The following is a 12,974-nucleotide window of genomic DNA, read 5'->3' as shown; positions in this document are numbered from 1 at the left end:
CGGTGTGTGTGAGGTCACATGGCTTGGGGGGGTTGCATGGTGTGGGGGTGTCACAGAGCATAGGGGGAGTTGCATGGTGCAAGGAGGGCACAGGGTCTGGGGCCTCACACAGTATTATGGGGGTGACATGGAGCGATGGGTACACACACACTGTGATGGGGATTCATACCCACGGTGGGGGGTCACATGGGGGAGGGTCCTGCAGCATGGTGGGGGTCCACGTTGTGTGTGGGGGTCACACAGCATGGGGGGCTTCACATACCATGGATTGGTCACGTGGTGGGGAGCTCGTGGTGTTTGGGGGATCACATGGCATGACAGGGTGTCATACGGCATGGGGAGGGGGAATCAGACAGTGACGAGGGTCACACCTTGGTGGGGGTGCTTATCTGGCCAGCCGTCCCCTGTCTCTGCCATGCCTGCCCTCCCCCAGATTCAGGGCTGCCACGGGTCCCCCCACCCCAGCCCCCTTGCCTGTGTGGAGGCCTGGGGACTTGGGGGTGGCCTTGGTGACCCGCCCTGCACCCCATCCTCTTGTCCCCCAAACACCGTTAAAGGGCCACCCTCCTGGGAGACCAACACTGCCCACGGCGCTGGATCCTGGCACCTGCCTCTTCCTCAACCTTTGCCCCCCAGCCACGCTCCCCGTGTCCCCCCCAGCCGCGCTCCCTGTGCCCGCCGGTCTGTTTGCTCTGTGATACCAGTGTTTGCCCAAGGCGGGTGTCACGGCACGTTGTGGGTGGGGGTGGGGACCACAGGGAGACCCCTGTCAGCAGGGCCCATGGATGAGGAGATCCAGGAAGGTCCCAGGGCACCCAAACCTTCCAGGGGTCCACCTCCCCCTCCTGTAAGGGCCGCCCCAGCATGGCCCCTGGCACAGGATGGTGCATGGGTGGCAGCAGGGTGTAGGCCAGGGAGCTGTGGGTGGCTGCAGGGGGTGGGCAGGGGGCAGCTGTGGAGGCAGAGGCAGGGGAGGCTGTGTCAGGCAGAGGGGAACAGGCAGCAGAAGGCAGCGAGGCAGAGGCAGGGAGGTAGGCAGCAGGAGGCAGACAGGAACTGCAGCCTGCACCCCCCCCTTGCCTGCTGCCAGCCCTCTGTGCCAACAACCTCCCTGGCAGCTGACATGAGCCGATGCCTCCCACTCCCCAGGTGCCAGGTCAGCCGGCAAACACTGCCCGCGCACGCCCGGCCTTGGGGACCTGGCAGGGAACTGGCAGGGGAGAAAATCCCATCCCCACACGGAGACCTACTGGGGGCCATCATGTGGGGGGGCTCCCCAGAGACGTAAGCCTTGGCCTGGCCACCACTGGCCCGCCTCTCTCTGCTGCCAAAGTCTTTCAGGCTGCTGATGGCCGGAGGAGGCGGAAGGAAAAACATCCAGCAAACAATTGCAAAAGTCATGTCTGAGCAAGAAGGAGGGCGTGAGCGGTGGGGTTGCCAAATCCGGAGGTATTCCTTGGAGACGCTAACAACAATGGCAGGAATATTTAATCACGACTGGCTGAACCCAAACCGGCAGTGGGACCGGGGGCTTGGGACCTCGAGGAACCAGCAAGGGGCCGCAGCTAACCTGAGCATGAACTGGGACAAGGCTGTGCATGCACCCATCTGCAGCGTTTTCTGGGCCGTCACCTGGGCTGAGGACAAGGCCAAACACAACAAGCGGTTGCCAGCACACTGAAGGGGACAGAGAAACACTGGCAGTGCCCAAACACAATGGGCACAGGCTGGGATGGCAGAGACAAGGACAGTGACTGACCGTGAGGGTGTTGCGAGATGAAGCCATGACCGAAACAGTCAGGTTCTCCATCTGGGCACAAAAGTGGGCTTGTGGACAAAAAGGCTCTCTGCCACCATCTCAGGCTGCCACCTCCACCCTCCCCCCCAGCCAGTACATGGTGGCACGTGGCTGGAAGTCTGTCCCCTGTCAGGGTGCCACCCCATCACCGAGGCCAAGAGGATGTTTTAGCTCTTGAACCGTGAGGTCCTGCCTCTTGCCTGCCACTCTACTTGCGGGGTGCGCTGCTCCTCCCAAATCCTCCCAGGCCACCTTTGGCGCTAGTCCCACCAGCCGGCGGATGCCCTGTGGCAGCATGCCAGGGTGCACACCGTGGTCCCCCCGCTTCTCCCCTGCCCGAGGCCAGTCAATAAAGTCTCCCTTCTGCTTTCCCTCAGCCGTCTCCTCCCCTTCACAGCTGCAGCGCTGCCCTGAAGGGATAATCAGCTCCCCGGGGCTCCCCACCACCACGCAGCCCAGCCCCACGGCGCTGGGTGCCCCGGGCTGGGGACAAGGGGGACGGGTACCGCTGCGGCGGTGGCTGACGACCCCCCCTTCCCCCTTCCCCCTTCCCCCTTCCCCCATCCCCTATCCTCGGCAGCCCTGGAGGGACGGGACCCCCCTCGACCACAGCCCCCGGTTCCCCCCTGCCCCGCGGTGGCAGGGGGGAAGCCCTTCCCGGGGGCGGGATGGTGGGGCGGCCCCGCCTCCCCCCGCCCCTCCCCGCCCCGCCGCCTTCTACCCGCCGCGGGGCCGCGCCGCCGGAGAGCGGCTGCTGGTGCGGGGCCGAGCGGAGCGGAGCTGGGACGCGTGTACCCCGGGCCATGGACGGGCGGGCGGTGCTGATCCACGCGTTGCTGGCGGCAGGTGCGGACACGCGTGGGGAGGGTCCCCGGCACAGGCGCCGCAGCACCGATGCCGGTCCTGGGCAACGCGACTCTAGCGCCGGACACGCGTGTGGGGTCCCGGACACGGGGCGAGCTGGGGCGGGGGTTGGTCCTGGGCGGTGCGGGAACAGTCCCGGGCACGGGCAACGCGACCCCGGTCCCGGGCACGGGTGGGGGCAAATGGAAAAATCATCCCCTGTCTCGGTCACGCGTGGGGGGTCCCGGGCCGGCTCCGGCCGCCCCGCCTGACCGCGTCCCCTTCCCCGCAGTGTGCTCGGCGGCGGCGGGCGGGCTGGGCCAGGACGAGCTACACAACGAGGTGCTGCACAAGGGCGGCGGCGGCGGGGCCCCGGTCCCGGCCACGGCCCCGCTGCTTGGCGGCAGCCCCGAGAAGGAGGGCGGCGGAGCGGCCTCGGGGGACGACCTCAGCGAGCTGCCGAGAGGTACGGGGGTCCCGGGCCGGGGGGGTGGTGGGGGTCGGGGCGGACTGGGGGCGGTCGGACCGGGCCGGGGGGCCCGACTGGGCTCGGCTCAGCTCCGCGGGTGCCCCGGCAGTAGTTCCAGCTCCGCTTCGGGACGGGCGGGGGGAGCTACGGGAGAGCCCCCAGTCCCCGGGGACCGAGCGCCCTTGGCAGCAGCCCTGCGTGGGGTCGGCCCGTGGAGCGCTAGCACGGAGCAACTGGGCTTTAGCAGCTTCTTGCCTTGTGCCGGGGGCTGTCGGTGTCCCCGAAGTCCCCGGCATGGGGGTCCCAAGGATTCCCGAGCCCCCAGCTCCTTGCCCAGCTGGAAGGCAGAGCCCTTCGGGGCGCACGGCAGCCCCCGGCCGCTGGGCCAGTGCTGCCTTCCAGGTGGTGGTCGTGGTGACTGGCGGCGAGGGGATGGCTGTGACTCACCCACCGCCTACACACGGCTGCTCCTCATACCTAGGCAGGGTTAGTCAGCCGGCAGTCCCCGCTACGGGGGCGTTGGGGACACTGTCGCTCTGTTAGGCTCGCTGGGCATTCATGCTTGGCTCCTCTTCCCCTGGTCTGGGACCAGCGAGTGTCCTGGGGACTCTCGTGGGGGTGGGACGGGGGGCCCATTGCAGGCTGAGGAGGGTGACCTGTACCTGTGCCTTGCACATGTGACATGCTGAGATCAGTAACCTGGCACCAGGAGGATTGTGCTCTGCCCATGCAGATCATCCTCCCCTCTTTTTTCCGTGTTTTTTCTTCGCTTCCTTGGGACTGTGACCAAAAAAAAGAAAACCCATGAAACCGGGCTGACCCCCTTGCATCCAAGGGGAGGCAGCCCCCAGGAAACAGTGTTACCCCTCCTGTTGCGGGGAAGATGTTCCAGCCTGCTCCTCTGTGCATCCCCCCAAGAAGGGGACCCTGTCCTAGAGCAAGCGATCTGGCAGGCGCAGGCTGACCCTCGTCTGTGGGACAGACTGAAGGGATGGGGGATGTTTGATGTTACTGAAGGTGCAGCCTCTCGGAGCACTTTCTTTATACCTTGAGCTGAGCTATGGACAAAAAAAAATCTGCCTTTTTTGTTGAAGGCACCTTCCTCTGCTGCAGCTCCCAGGGTGTCTGAGCAGGGGGAGAGTGTCAGAATCCCCCTGGGCTGGACCAGTTTTCCTACCAGCAAGATCTTCCAAATCTTCTATGGCTGTCCTAAGGGACAGAGCCCTGGAGAGGGGGGGTGGTGACAGTGGAAGTGGCTTTGGGGGTCAGGAGATAACCCACAGGGGAGAGGACAGCCTCTGCTGCCAGCCTGGGGCAGAGCCTGGGGCCTCACCTGGTTCCAGGGGTTTCTCCAAGCCGCAGAGTTTCCTGGAGTATCAGTTTTCTCCAGGTGTAATGTGAAGGATGTCGAAATAGCAAAATAACTTTGCTAGGTGTGCGATTGGTGTTCCACAGCAGGAGAGGCACTCGCTGGGGAGGAGGAGAAGATGGGTTCAGGTACATCAGGAAGTGGTGGAGAAGGAATTAGGCAGGTTACAACTCGCCAGGTTAGACCTGGCTGCCCTCTCTTCCCTGAACGGTGTAGGGTTTAGTTCATGTTTCCCTGGGTTCACTGGAGTTATTAAGTGCCATGGTTTGGTGGGAGCTGAGCAGTGAACGCTCTGTAGCATCTTGGCACCTTGCGAGATCAAGCTGGAAGGCTGATTTTTTTTTTATTTTTATTTTTTTTTTTTGGGGGTGGGCATCTGCATGTCTTAAAACTATTCCAACAACATTGCTGGTTTTGGTTCATTTCCAGGCAAGGAGCTCAGTGCTCTGATTCCCACCAACCCAGCAGGGAGGTGGCCTTGCACCAAAAGCCACCAGTCCCTGCACTGCGATTAAAACATACCATTGTAATTCATGGGAATGCTACCCTTGCCATCTCTTTGGCTCTGCAAAACCAAAAATTAAGCCAGGCTTGCTCTCTTAATCCTGCTCCGTGTTCGCAAGGCATCCCACAGGAAGGAGAGTCCATCAGAGCCATGAATAGGGTCTTACAAAAGACTGCACTCATCAGGGAAATAAAAGCCAGTAAAGGGGCAAATAGCAATTTTCTGTGTTCAGTGGAAACTGGTGCATATAATAGCAACATTTGAGATGCATAAAGCTCTGTTTCCCCCTCCCCCCCGATTCCTTTCTTTCCTTGAGAATTGTTCTTATGAATTGGACAGGCCATGATATTTGTGAGAAGCTGAAAAAAAAAAACCAAAAACAACCCACAAATGGAAAAACCCCCCTCTGCTCGGGGGCAGATCGCCACACAAAAGGCTGCGGGAGTGCCAGGGCTGAGCTGGCTGCAGCAGCCCGGGGTTTGCTGCTCTGCCTTCTGATGCACGGAGGTGATCTGACCACTGTTTTCTTGTTCCCTAATTGTTTTCCAGTTGCTTTCCTGTCAAAGCCTCAAGGCCTGGTTACTCCCAAGAAAAAAGGGAACGGGAATAAAAGAAGAAAAGGCAAAGGCCTGGGGAAGAAGAGAGACCCGTGCCTGCGGAAATACAAGGATTTCTGTATTCACGGCGAGTGCAAATACATCCGAGAGCTGGGGGCTCCCTCCTGCATGTGAGTTGCTGGCGTGTGCCAGTGCCGGGGGGAGCCTTAGTCATGGTTCCTTCAATTCTCTGAGCCAGGCAGAGGAAGAGCAGAGGAGATATTTTTAGTGCGTGTTCCCTGCCTGTGCAGGGACAGCTCTGCCTTAACCTCTTCTGTGTGCTTCTTGACCAATGTCCATCCCCCACCACAATCTGTTGTGGACTTAGACCCAGCGTCCCTTGCCAGTACAGTGAGCTCTGGCTGAGCTGCTGTGTGGACACCTGCAGCAGTGAGGTTCGGAGGAGGGTAAGCAGGGGCTGGGGTCTCGCACCAAGGTCTTCTGCAGGTTTGGTTTGCAAGACCCCATCCTGACCCTGTAAGCCTGCGTCCCCCTTGTCCCTCACTGCTGCCAGCCTTGGCTGAGAGCTTGGGGCTCCTGCGGCTGTTGGGATGTACTGGTGCAGGCAGGAGGAGCATCTCTGCCATGGCACCAGCAGGGCAGACTGGAGGTAGCGCCTTTTGGTGACAGTCTGCCAAAGCCATGCCCAAGCTGCCCCTTGGCCCTGATAAAGGACAGGACTGTGTACCTCTCCCACTCCCTTGGGATGCAGGTAGAGAGCAGGGGCTAGATGAGGCAAGCGGAGGGGAAAGCGTTTGCCTGCTGCCAGGGCACCTGGATCCAGCATTGCTACCATGGGAAATACCTAGGGGTGCATATTTGATCCCCACTGACGTGGGCAGGGGTTGAGCTGGCAGATATATAAGAGGCTTTGTTCTTTGCTACCAATCCTCTGAGCCACCCAGCCCTGCGCCCAGAGCCTGGGGAAGATAATAGCTCCCTGGCTTATGGTGCCCACAAGATCTGGCACCCTGCAATCCGCAGGGATCAGGCTCTGCATAGCTCCTTGAACCGCTTAGTTTCTCTCTGCCTGGAAGCTGTCGTGAAATTGGGCCCTTGCACAGGGATCTCGGGATTGCCAGCAAGAGGAGATCTCTGCTGGCTCAGCTGGGGCTGGTGACCCAGCACGATGTGGGGTGCAGCACCCTCAGCCTGGGACTGGAACGGCCAGGTGTCCCTTGCCCAGCCTCCTGCCCTTCCCAGATCCCTGGGGCTGGGGGAGGACCTGGGACATGGGCAAGCAGGAGAGATCTGGAGGCCAGCTGGGGCTCTCCATCCTGGTAGCCCATCCCTGGGTAACATATCCCTAGAGCCATCATGGTTTTTAGGAACAGCAGCCAACTGCCCCATTCCCCTCTGATACTAAGGCCTTGTGTTGATTGGTGTCACTTGGTTGTGGCTGCTCTTGGTGGCTGGCTGTCCGTGTCACAAGGTCTCCTGGATCATTGCTACCTTCGGCTGGTCCCTGGGGGGTGGGGTGAGGATGCTGCCAGAATGGGTTCTGCACCTCCGTCTTGTGGTTGGGAGGTTGACGCTGGCATGTGGTGCAGTTACGAGCCAGGCAGGAGGGCTGGGCTGAGACCCCCATCTTGGAGATAAGCTTGAGAGGCAGTGGCAGTGGATACATAGAGATATATATATCTGGTCGAATCAGTGTGCTTTGACTCACAGGGAGGGTTGGCAGCCTTGCAGGTCTGCTGGGGAGCGTTATTTCTGTTATGTGAGTAACCTCTTGAGTCTGCAGGGAGGTGGCACCTCTCTGGCTGGCAGGGTGTGCAGGGACATCCTGCTCTGAGGGAAGCGCTGAGCTCCGGTCCAGCTGCCTCTCTGCTCTCTTTCCACTTCCAGAGGTGGTCTGGGCAGCCTGGGGATGATTGGGAAGAGAAGAAACCCCAGTGCCTTCTATTGGGGGGAGCTCAGCCTTTCTAGGAGTCTTCACTTAGTGCTTGGGGCAGAAGAAACTTAATTTACCAGTACCAGGGATGTGATGGTGACACCAGACCTCCCAGCTCAGGGGAGGGGGACCAAGGGGACCAGGCAGGTGCTGGCTAAGGCTGAGCAAAGAGGTGGGTCCTTTCCATGGGACTGTGAGGGACCCAATGACCTTCTGTGCTTGGTCACCACGAACCCAATGACTTTCTGTGCTTGGTCACCACCAATCTTTAAGACTTTTCTTCTCGCCCAGATGCCAGCCAGGATATCATGGAGAGAGATGCCACGGCCTTTCGCTGCCTGTGGAGCACCGTCCCAGCGCATACGACCACACCACGGCACTGGCCGTCGTTGCTGTTGTCCTGTCCTCCCTGTGTCTCGTCATCATCGCAGCTCTGCTGATGCTCAGGTGAGTGGGACGGGGCTGAGCTGTTGGATCCGCATCCCTGGGAGGACCATGTGCAGGGGAGGGTGGCAGGGACTTCTTCGTGCTCTGAGCATCTCTTTGCTTGGCCTCACAGGTGTCACAAGAGAGGTGTCTACGACGTAGAAAACGAAGAGAAAATCAAGCTGGGCATCACTGTGAATCACTGAGGATGCCGGGTGCTGGCGAGGTGAGTCCCTGGCAGCAGTCCTGGGGCAGCAGTGGGGCTGGTGGGCACCTGGGGGCTCTGCTTGTTCAGGCTGGCTGGGACTGCTATATGGATGCTGTGCCAGAGCCAGGTGGGAGCTGAAGGCAGTTTGAGCCTGGAGAAGCAGCTTGCTGGATTTGGCCCGAGAGCCTGGGCTGCCATGGCCCTCTTTCCTCCCCTTCCTGTTCAAGCCCCTGTCCCCTGACACCCTGGCCACTACCACCTCCTCCACCTTTCTAACCTTAAGCCCTGCTTTGCCCTGTCACATCATGCTTTGGAGATGTTTGGCAGTGGGGAAGCTGCTTCTGGTTTTGGTTGGGTGGGTTTTTTAGTTTTTGTTGGTGTTTTTTTTTTTTTTTTTTTCTTTCCCTGACTTGTTCTGCTCCCTCTCTGACCCTCTGAGTCACTTCCCCTACTTAGATATTGCCTCTATTTATACACATATAAAAAAAAAAAAAAACTTCCTTTTCACTCCCACTCTGCTTATTACTTGCACCAACGTAATGTGTTGCAGCTGGGCATGGGGAGAGCTTGCTGCCAGCCCCATGCGATGTTACTCCGGCTGAGCCGTGGGGTGTGCCCTATCCCAGGGGCAGCCACGTGGCCAGGTGCTGGAAAGCTTGCAGACTTCCTCTGGTCTGGTCCAAGCCCTGACGTTAGATATGCCCATACATATTACAGCTACTTCTCTTTTCAAAAAAAGAAAAAATCTTTGTTCTTTGTGAGGATGAAGTAATGCCTTCCAAGAATTTCTGTGGTGTCAGAATAGTGTTGGGGGTGGGATTTTTAGCTGTTTACAGGAGTTGAATTTTGGGGAAGGGGATTCAGCACAAGGTTTTCATCACTGTCCCCTCTGCCCTGGGGATTTTTGGGTGGATGTGTCCAGAGGAAAAAGTGCTATGGTCTCTGGAAGGGAAGCATGGTGGACATGGGGTGGGATGCTTAGCCACTGCTCCCCCAGCATCCTGGCTCCCATCCTCCTAGGTCCAGCCCCACAAGGTGGCAAGTGGCTGTTGTCACTGGGGCTCTGGTGGCCATGAAGGCTCTCCTGCTGGGATGGGTGGGACGGGCACCTTGGCCATGTTGTGAGCTCTCCTGTCACTGTCTTGCAGGGGTTGGCACTAATGCACTTCTACCTCCTGGAAGAGGCGAGAGCCATGGAGCCAGCGCCATCGCTGGGAGCCCGCAGCGCATCTGGAGCTCACTGGAACAGCAGGACAGCACCCACTTTGGGGCTGGTCAGGCAACGGTGTCACTGCAGGGAGCTTCGTGGCCAACTCCAGGACGGAGGGGGCTCGGGAGAGGCACTTGCCAGTCAGGCGGCTGTGACTGGCCAACCAGCGGCAGAGGGGCTCTCCAGCAGCTCTCCATCCACTGTGGTGCATGCCAAGGAACAAACTGTGAAAGGCGAGGAGACCAGGCTCGGGGCTTTCTTAGGCGCAGGAGGGGTGGGAGGGTAACAGCTATTTAACAAGATATTTTTCATTTTAAATTATATATTTATTTTAGATAAACTGTACATAGTATTTATATTTATTGTAGGTCTGGCCTTGCATCCTTCATGTAGGTCAAGATGACAGAGTCAGACCTCCCTTATTTTTTAAGTGCAATGTAATATTCTAATAAATAACACTTTTACAAATGCTTGGGTTGTTAAATTAATGACAGAGGTGGGAAGGAGTCAGACCTCTGAAGACTGCAGGTAGCAACATGCCCTTGGTAGTGGGGTATTGCAAACAGCAGCAGAGATCCTGAGTGTGCAGCAGGGGCTGCTGGATTGGTTTGTGCCATCCTTAGGGTGTGGCAGAGCAGCATGGTGCAAGGGGCTGGTGGCAGGATCCGTCCCGCGGGAGCCTGCAGCCAGGCCAACCCTATCTGTGTTTCTTTGGAGGTTTGCATCTTTGCTAGCTGATGCCCCGGGAGGGATATGATGTTTGGGTGTCTGCTTATCAAGCAAAGCTGCCTCTGGTATAAGTGAAGCTGCTCTGGCCACTGATCTATCCAAATGGGACTGATTCCTGGGTTTAAGCCAGCATTTAGCTAAAAAAAAAAAAAAATAAATAATCAAGCGGTGGATCCCAGCAGTTCCTGGGGTGGCTGCAGGCTTCTGGGGCTCTGGTCATTCCAGTGAGCATCATTTCAGATGGTGGTTCAGGACCAATTCCTGACTTTGCAGTAAAAATAACCCCCAAACCGCTTCTTTCCTCTTCCCTGATCTTCCCCAGGGGAAGCTGAGATCAGGGTGAGATGCTGGCTCTCTACTAGAGAGCCTTGAAGAAGAGAGAAAGGGCTTCCTCCTCTGCAGGAAACCTACTTTCCTCTAGCCCCTTTCCCTTCAGCAGATGTCAGACTTCAGTTTTCAAAGGGAAGTGCTAAGCTACTGCTTTCCACTCCTGCTTCTACAATGTGCACGAAAGCTGGGCAGTGAGTAATCTGCAGAGCTTTTTGGCCCAATTCAGCCAAAATTTAGTTCTGGTAAAGTATGAAATAAACCTTATGCTCACTGAGGGCGGGGGGGAGGCCTTGCTTTGGAAGTGCATGTGTAGGTTCATCCTTTTTGTGCAGCTGGTAGGGTTTGCGGTAGCAAAACCAGGGGTGTGGGAATGGGGGACACAGCCATACTTTGGCTTTCCAGTACTTCCTGAGATAGAAGGGCTAAAGTACATGGCTACCGGTGGGTGGGAAGAAGGAGGGTGACAATGGGCACCCTGGTGTGTTATCACTTGGAGACTAAAAGCCCCAGCAGCTGTAGTGGCCTGAGTCCAGATCCAGGGAAACAAATTGCTGGCTCTGTTTTGTGCAAATCTCAACCTTAATGCGGTGGGAGTGCTAGTGCAATCACAGACTCCAAGCTTTTGCCTTTTTTGATGTCTATCAAGCAAATAATGCTTATCTGGGTCACCTGGCTGAGTCCCTGCCTTGCTGTGTGCTGCTGCTGATCCCCTTCCTGGAGCTGCTCCCTACTCCAGCCCTGCTGCCTTTCATGGTGGGCAGCTCTGCATGCCTGGGACTCCACACCACCCTGGCAGGCACTGGGAATAGCTCTGCTGGGAGGCTTTTCTATGGACAGATGGAACTTCTGCCCAGAGCCCAGCTGCCCTCTGTCCTCCTCCTTCCCTGTGAGGCCACGTTATGGTCCACTTTGCTTTTCCACAGGCCAGCAGTGCAGACTGGGCTGCCCACAGGTGGCAATTTACCAGGCCAAGAGATGGGAAATATATTTTGGAGATGTAGGGAGGGGGAAGCTGGCTGGATCTGTGGGGTGGTTCCTTCTGCCCCACTGGGCTGGGAAAAGCTGACAGCCCTGCAGATGCTCTCGTCCTGGCTAAGGCAGGGATGAACCCCTCAGGGAAGCTCCGCTCCCAGGTCCGGCTGCGCTTGTGGCCACAAATCAGGAGATGTCACAGAGCCTGGCTGGGGCATGTGGGCTCTGCCCTGGCCAGGGTGCCCAGGCACTGCCGGTGGAGGCTGGGCTGTTCCTTTAACTGTGCCTGCAGGAATGGGGTGCCAGGAAAGCAGTCTCCACCACCCTGCTGTCCCCCCTGGACGGAAGTGGGCTGCCGTGGCAGCCAGCCAAACTGAGCACTGGTGGGGGTCCTGGCGAAGGCAGCCCCAGCTCAGCAGCCTGGCCTTTCACCCTGATCTGGGCACAGACCCAGGAGCACAAACACGTCACCAGCTGCAGCCTTTCCTGACTGCCACCATGTCAAGCCCACTTGCTGCCTCTGACACTGACTCCATACTGTTACCTCTGGCATCTTCCTTCAAATCCCTTTGATGCCTTTGCCTGGCTTGTTGATGGATGACAAAATGTGTGCCCAGCCACTAACACCATCACCCAGTGTGTCCCCCAGCCCCCCGCCTGGGCTCACTCAGTCCCACTGGGGGCAGAGACCACGTGCCTGGAGGAGAGTCCTACAGCTTCTTCTGTGTCTTCTTCAGAGCAAGGGTTGGAGCTAGGAGACCCCCAAAATCCCAGATGAGGATTTTAATAAAAAATTGCAATATATTGCATTGGTCAATTTAATAACCAATTCTCCCCTGCCTGCCCCAGCACCTTGGCAGCCATGCTTAAGCACCTTTGGTCATCACAGTGCGGCAGGGTTTGGATGGAGGTGGCAGCAGTGCACTGGAGCAGGGACGAGGCAGCCAAAGAGACACCCCAAACGTGGCTGAAGCATCCCTGCCGTCTCCCTTCGGAAGCAGGCAGCAGCAGCCCTTCATGCAGCTCCATTTGGCCGATTTTCCTCCTGACTGGGGTTGTTGGCTTTTCCCAACTCCTCACCCACCTGCGGAGCCCCAAGCCCAGGACAGGCTTTGCCACAGCGAGGCATCTCCCATGGGTTTGCTGGCACTGCAGAGAGGGTGGCACAGAGGCGGCTGTGGCATTGGGCACAGAGCAGAAAGCCCCACACCAGCACGCAGCTGCCCTCACAGCAGGGGGTGCAGGCAGAGGGGACTGTCTCCAAGGTCCAGCTCCGCACTGGGTGAGTAGCAATGCCAGGGGGCCAGTGAGCGGGCAGCTGGGAAGAGCTGGGGAAGGCACTGAAAAGGGCAGCAGAAGCAGGTGGCAACAAGAGTTGAGAGTCCCTGAAGGTTGGATCCTGTTAAGTTTTTAATTTCAGCGTTGCAGCAGGCTCCCCCCGGCTGCCTCTGGCTGCAGAGCAGCACGCAGGCCACTTCAGGTTTTGATACCTTCACCCAAAAGGCATCTGATGGCCTAATCATGGTCTCACCCTTTACCCCAGCCTGTCTAGGCAAGCTCCAAGGAAAGTTCCAGGGCTGGAGGGAGTGAAGGGGATCCAACCATGGGCAGAGGCAGGGTGCTGG

The 12,974-nt window shown here is 58.3% G+C and overlaps 1 protein-coding gene across 1 annotated transcript; it reads left to right on the top strand.

Annotated features, from left to right (window-relative positions):
• The first annotated feature begins 2,573 nt into the window (after positions 1-2,573).
• On the top strand, positions 2,574-9,780 carry HBEGF (heparin binding EGF like growth factor). Its single transcript, XM_082490090.1, has 6 exons — positions 2,574-2,644; positions 2,934-3,107; positions 5,534-5,711; positions 7,766-7,921; positions 8,034-8,126; positions 9,257-9,780. Exons 1-5 carry the CDS (start codon positions 2,602-2,604, stop codon positions 8,104-8,106), a joined length of 624 nt encoding a protein of 207 aa, XP_082346216.1. The 5' UTR covers positions 2,574-2,601; the 3' UTR covers positions 8,107-8,126; positions 9,257-9,780.
• The last annotated feature ends 3,194 nt before the right edge of the window (positions 9,781-12,974 follow it).

Source organism: Vanellus vanellus (genome assembly GCF_965231255.1).
Source record: "Vanellus vanellus genome assembly, chromosome: 13".
Lineage (NCBI taxonomy): Eukaryota > Metazoa > Chordata > Aves > Charadriiformes > Charadriidae > Vanellus > Vanellus vanellus.
The sequence above is the reverse complement of the archived record's forward strand: the minus strand, read 5'-3'. Positions and strand labels throughout refer to the sequence as shown.

Excerpts from the sequence above, each read along its gene's own strand:
- HBEGF (XM_082490090.1), top strand. The coding sequence starts at position 2,602 with ATGGACGGGCGGGCGGTGCTGATCCACGCGTTGCTGGCGGCAG. Across the intron at positions 3,108-5,533 it reads CCTCAGCGAGCTGCCGAGAG|TTGCTTTCCTGTCAAAGCCT; the intron begins GTACGGGGGTCC and ends ATTGTTTTCCAG. Across the intron at positions 7,922-8,033 it reads GCAGCTCTGCTGATGCTCAG|GTGTCACAAGAGAGGTGTCT; the intron begins GTGAGTGGGACG and ends TTGGCCTCACAG.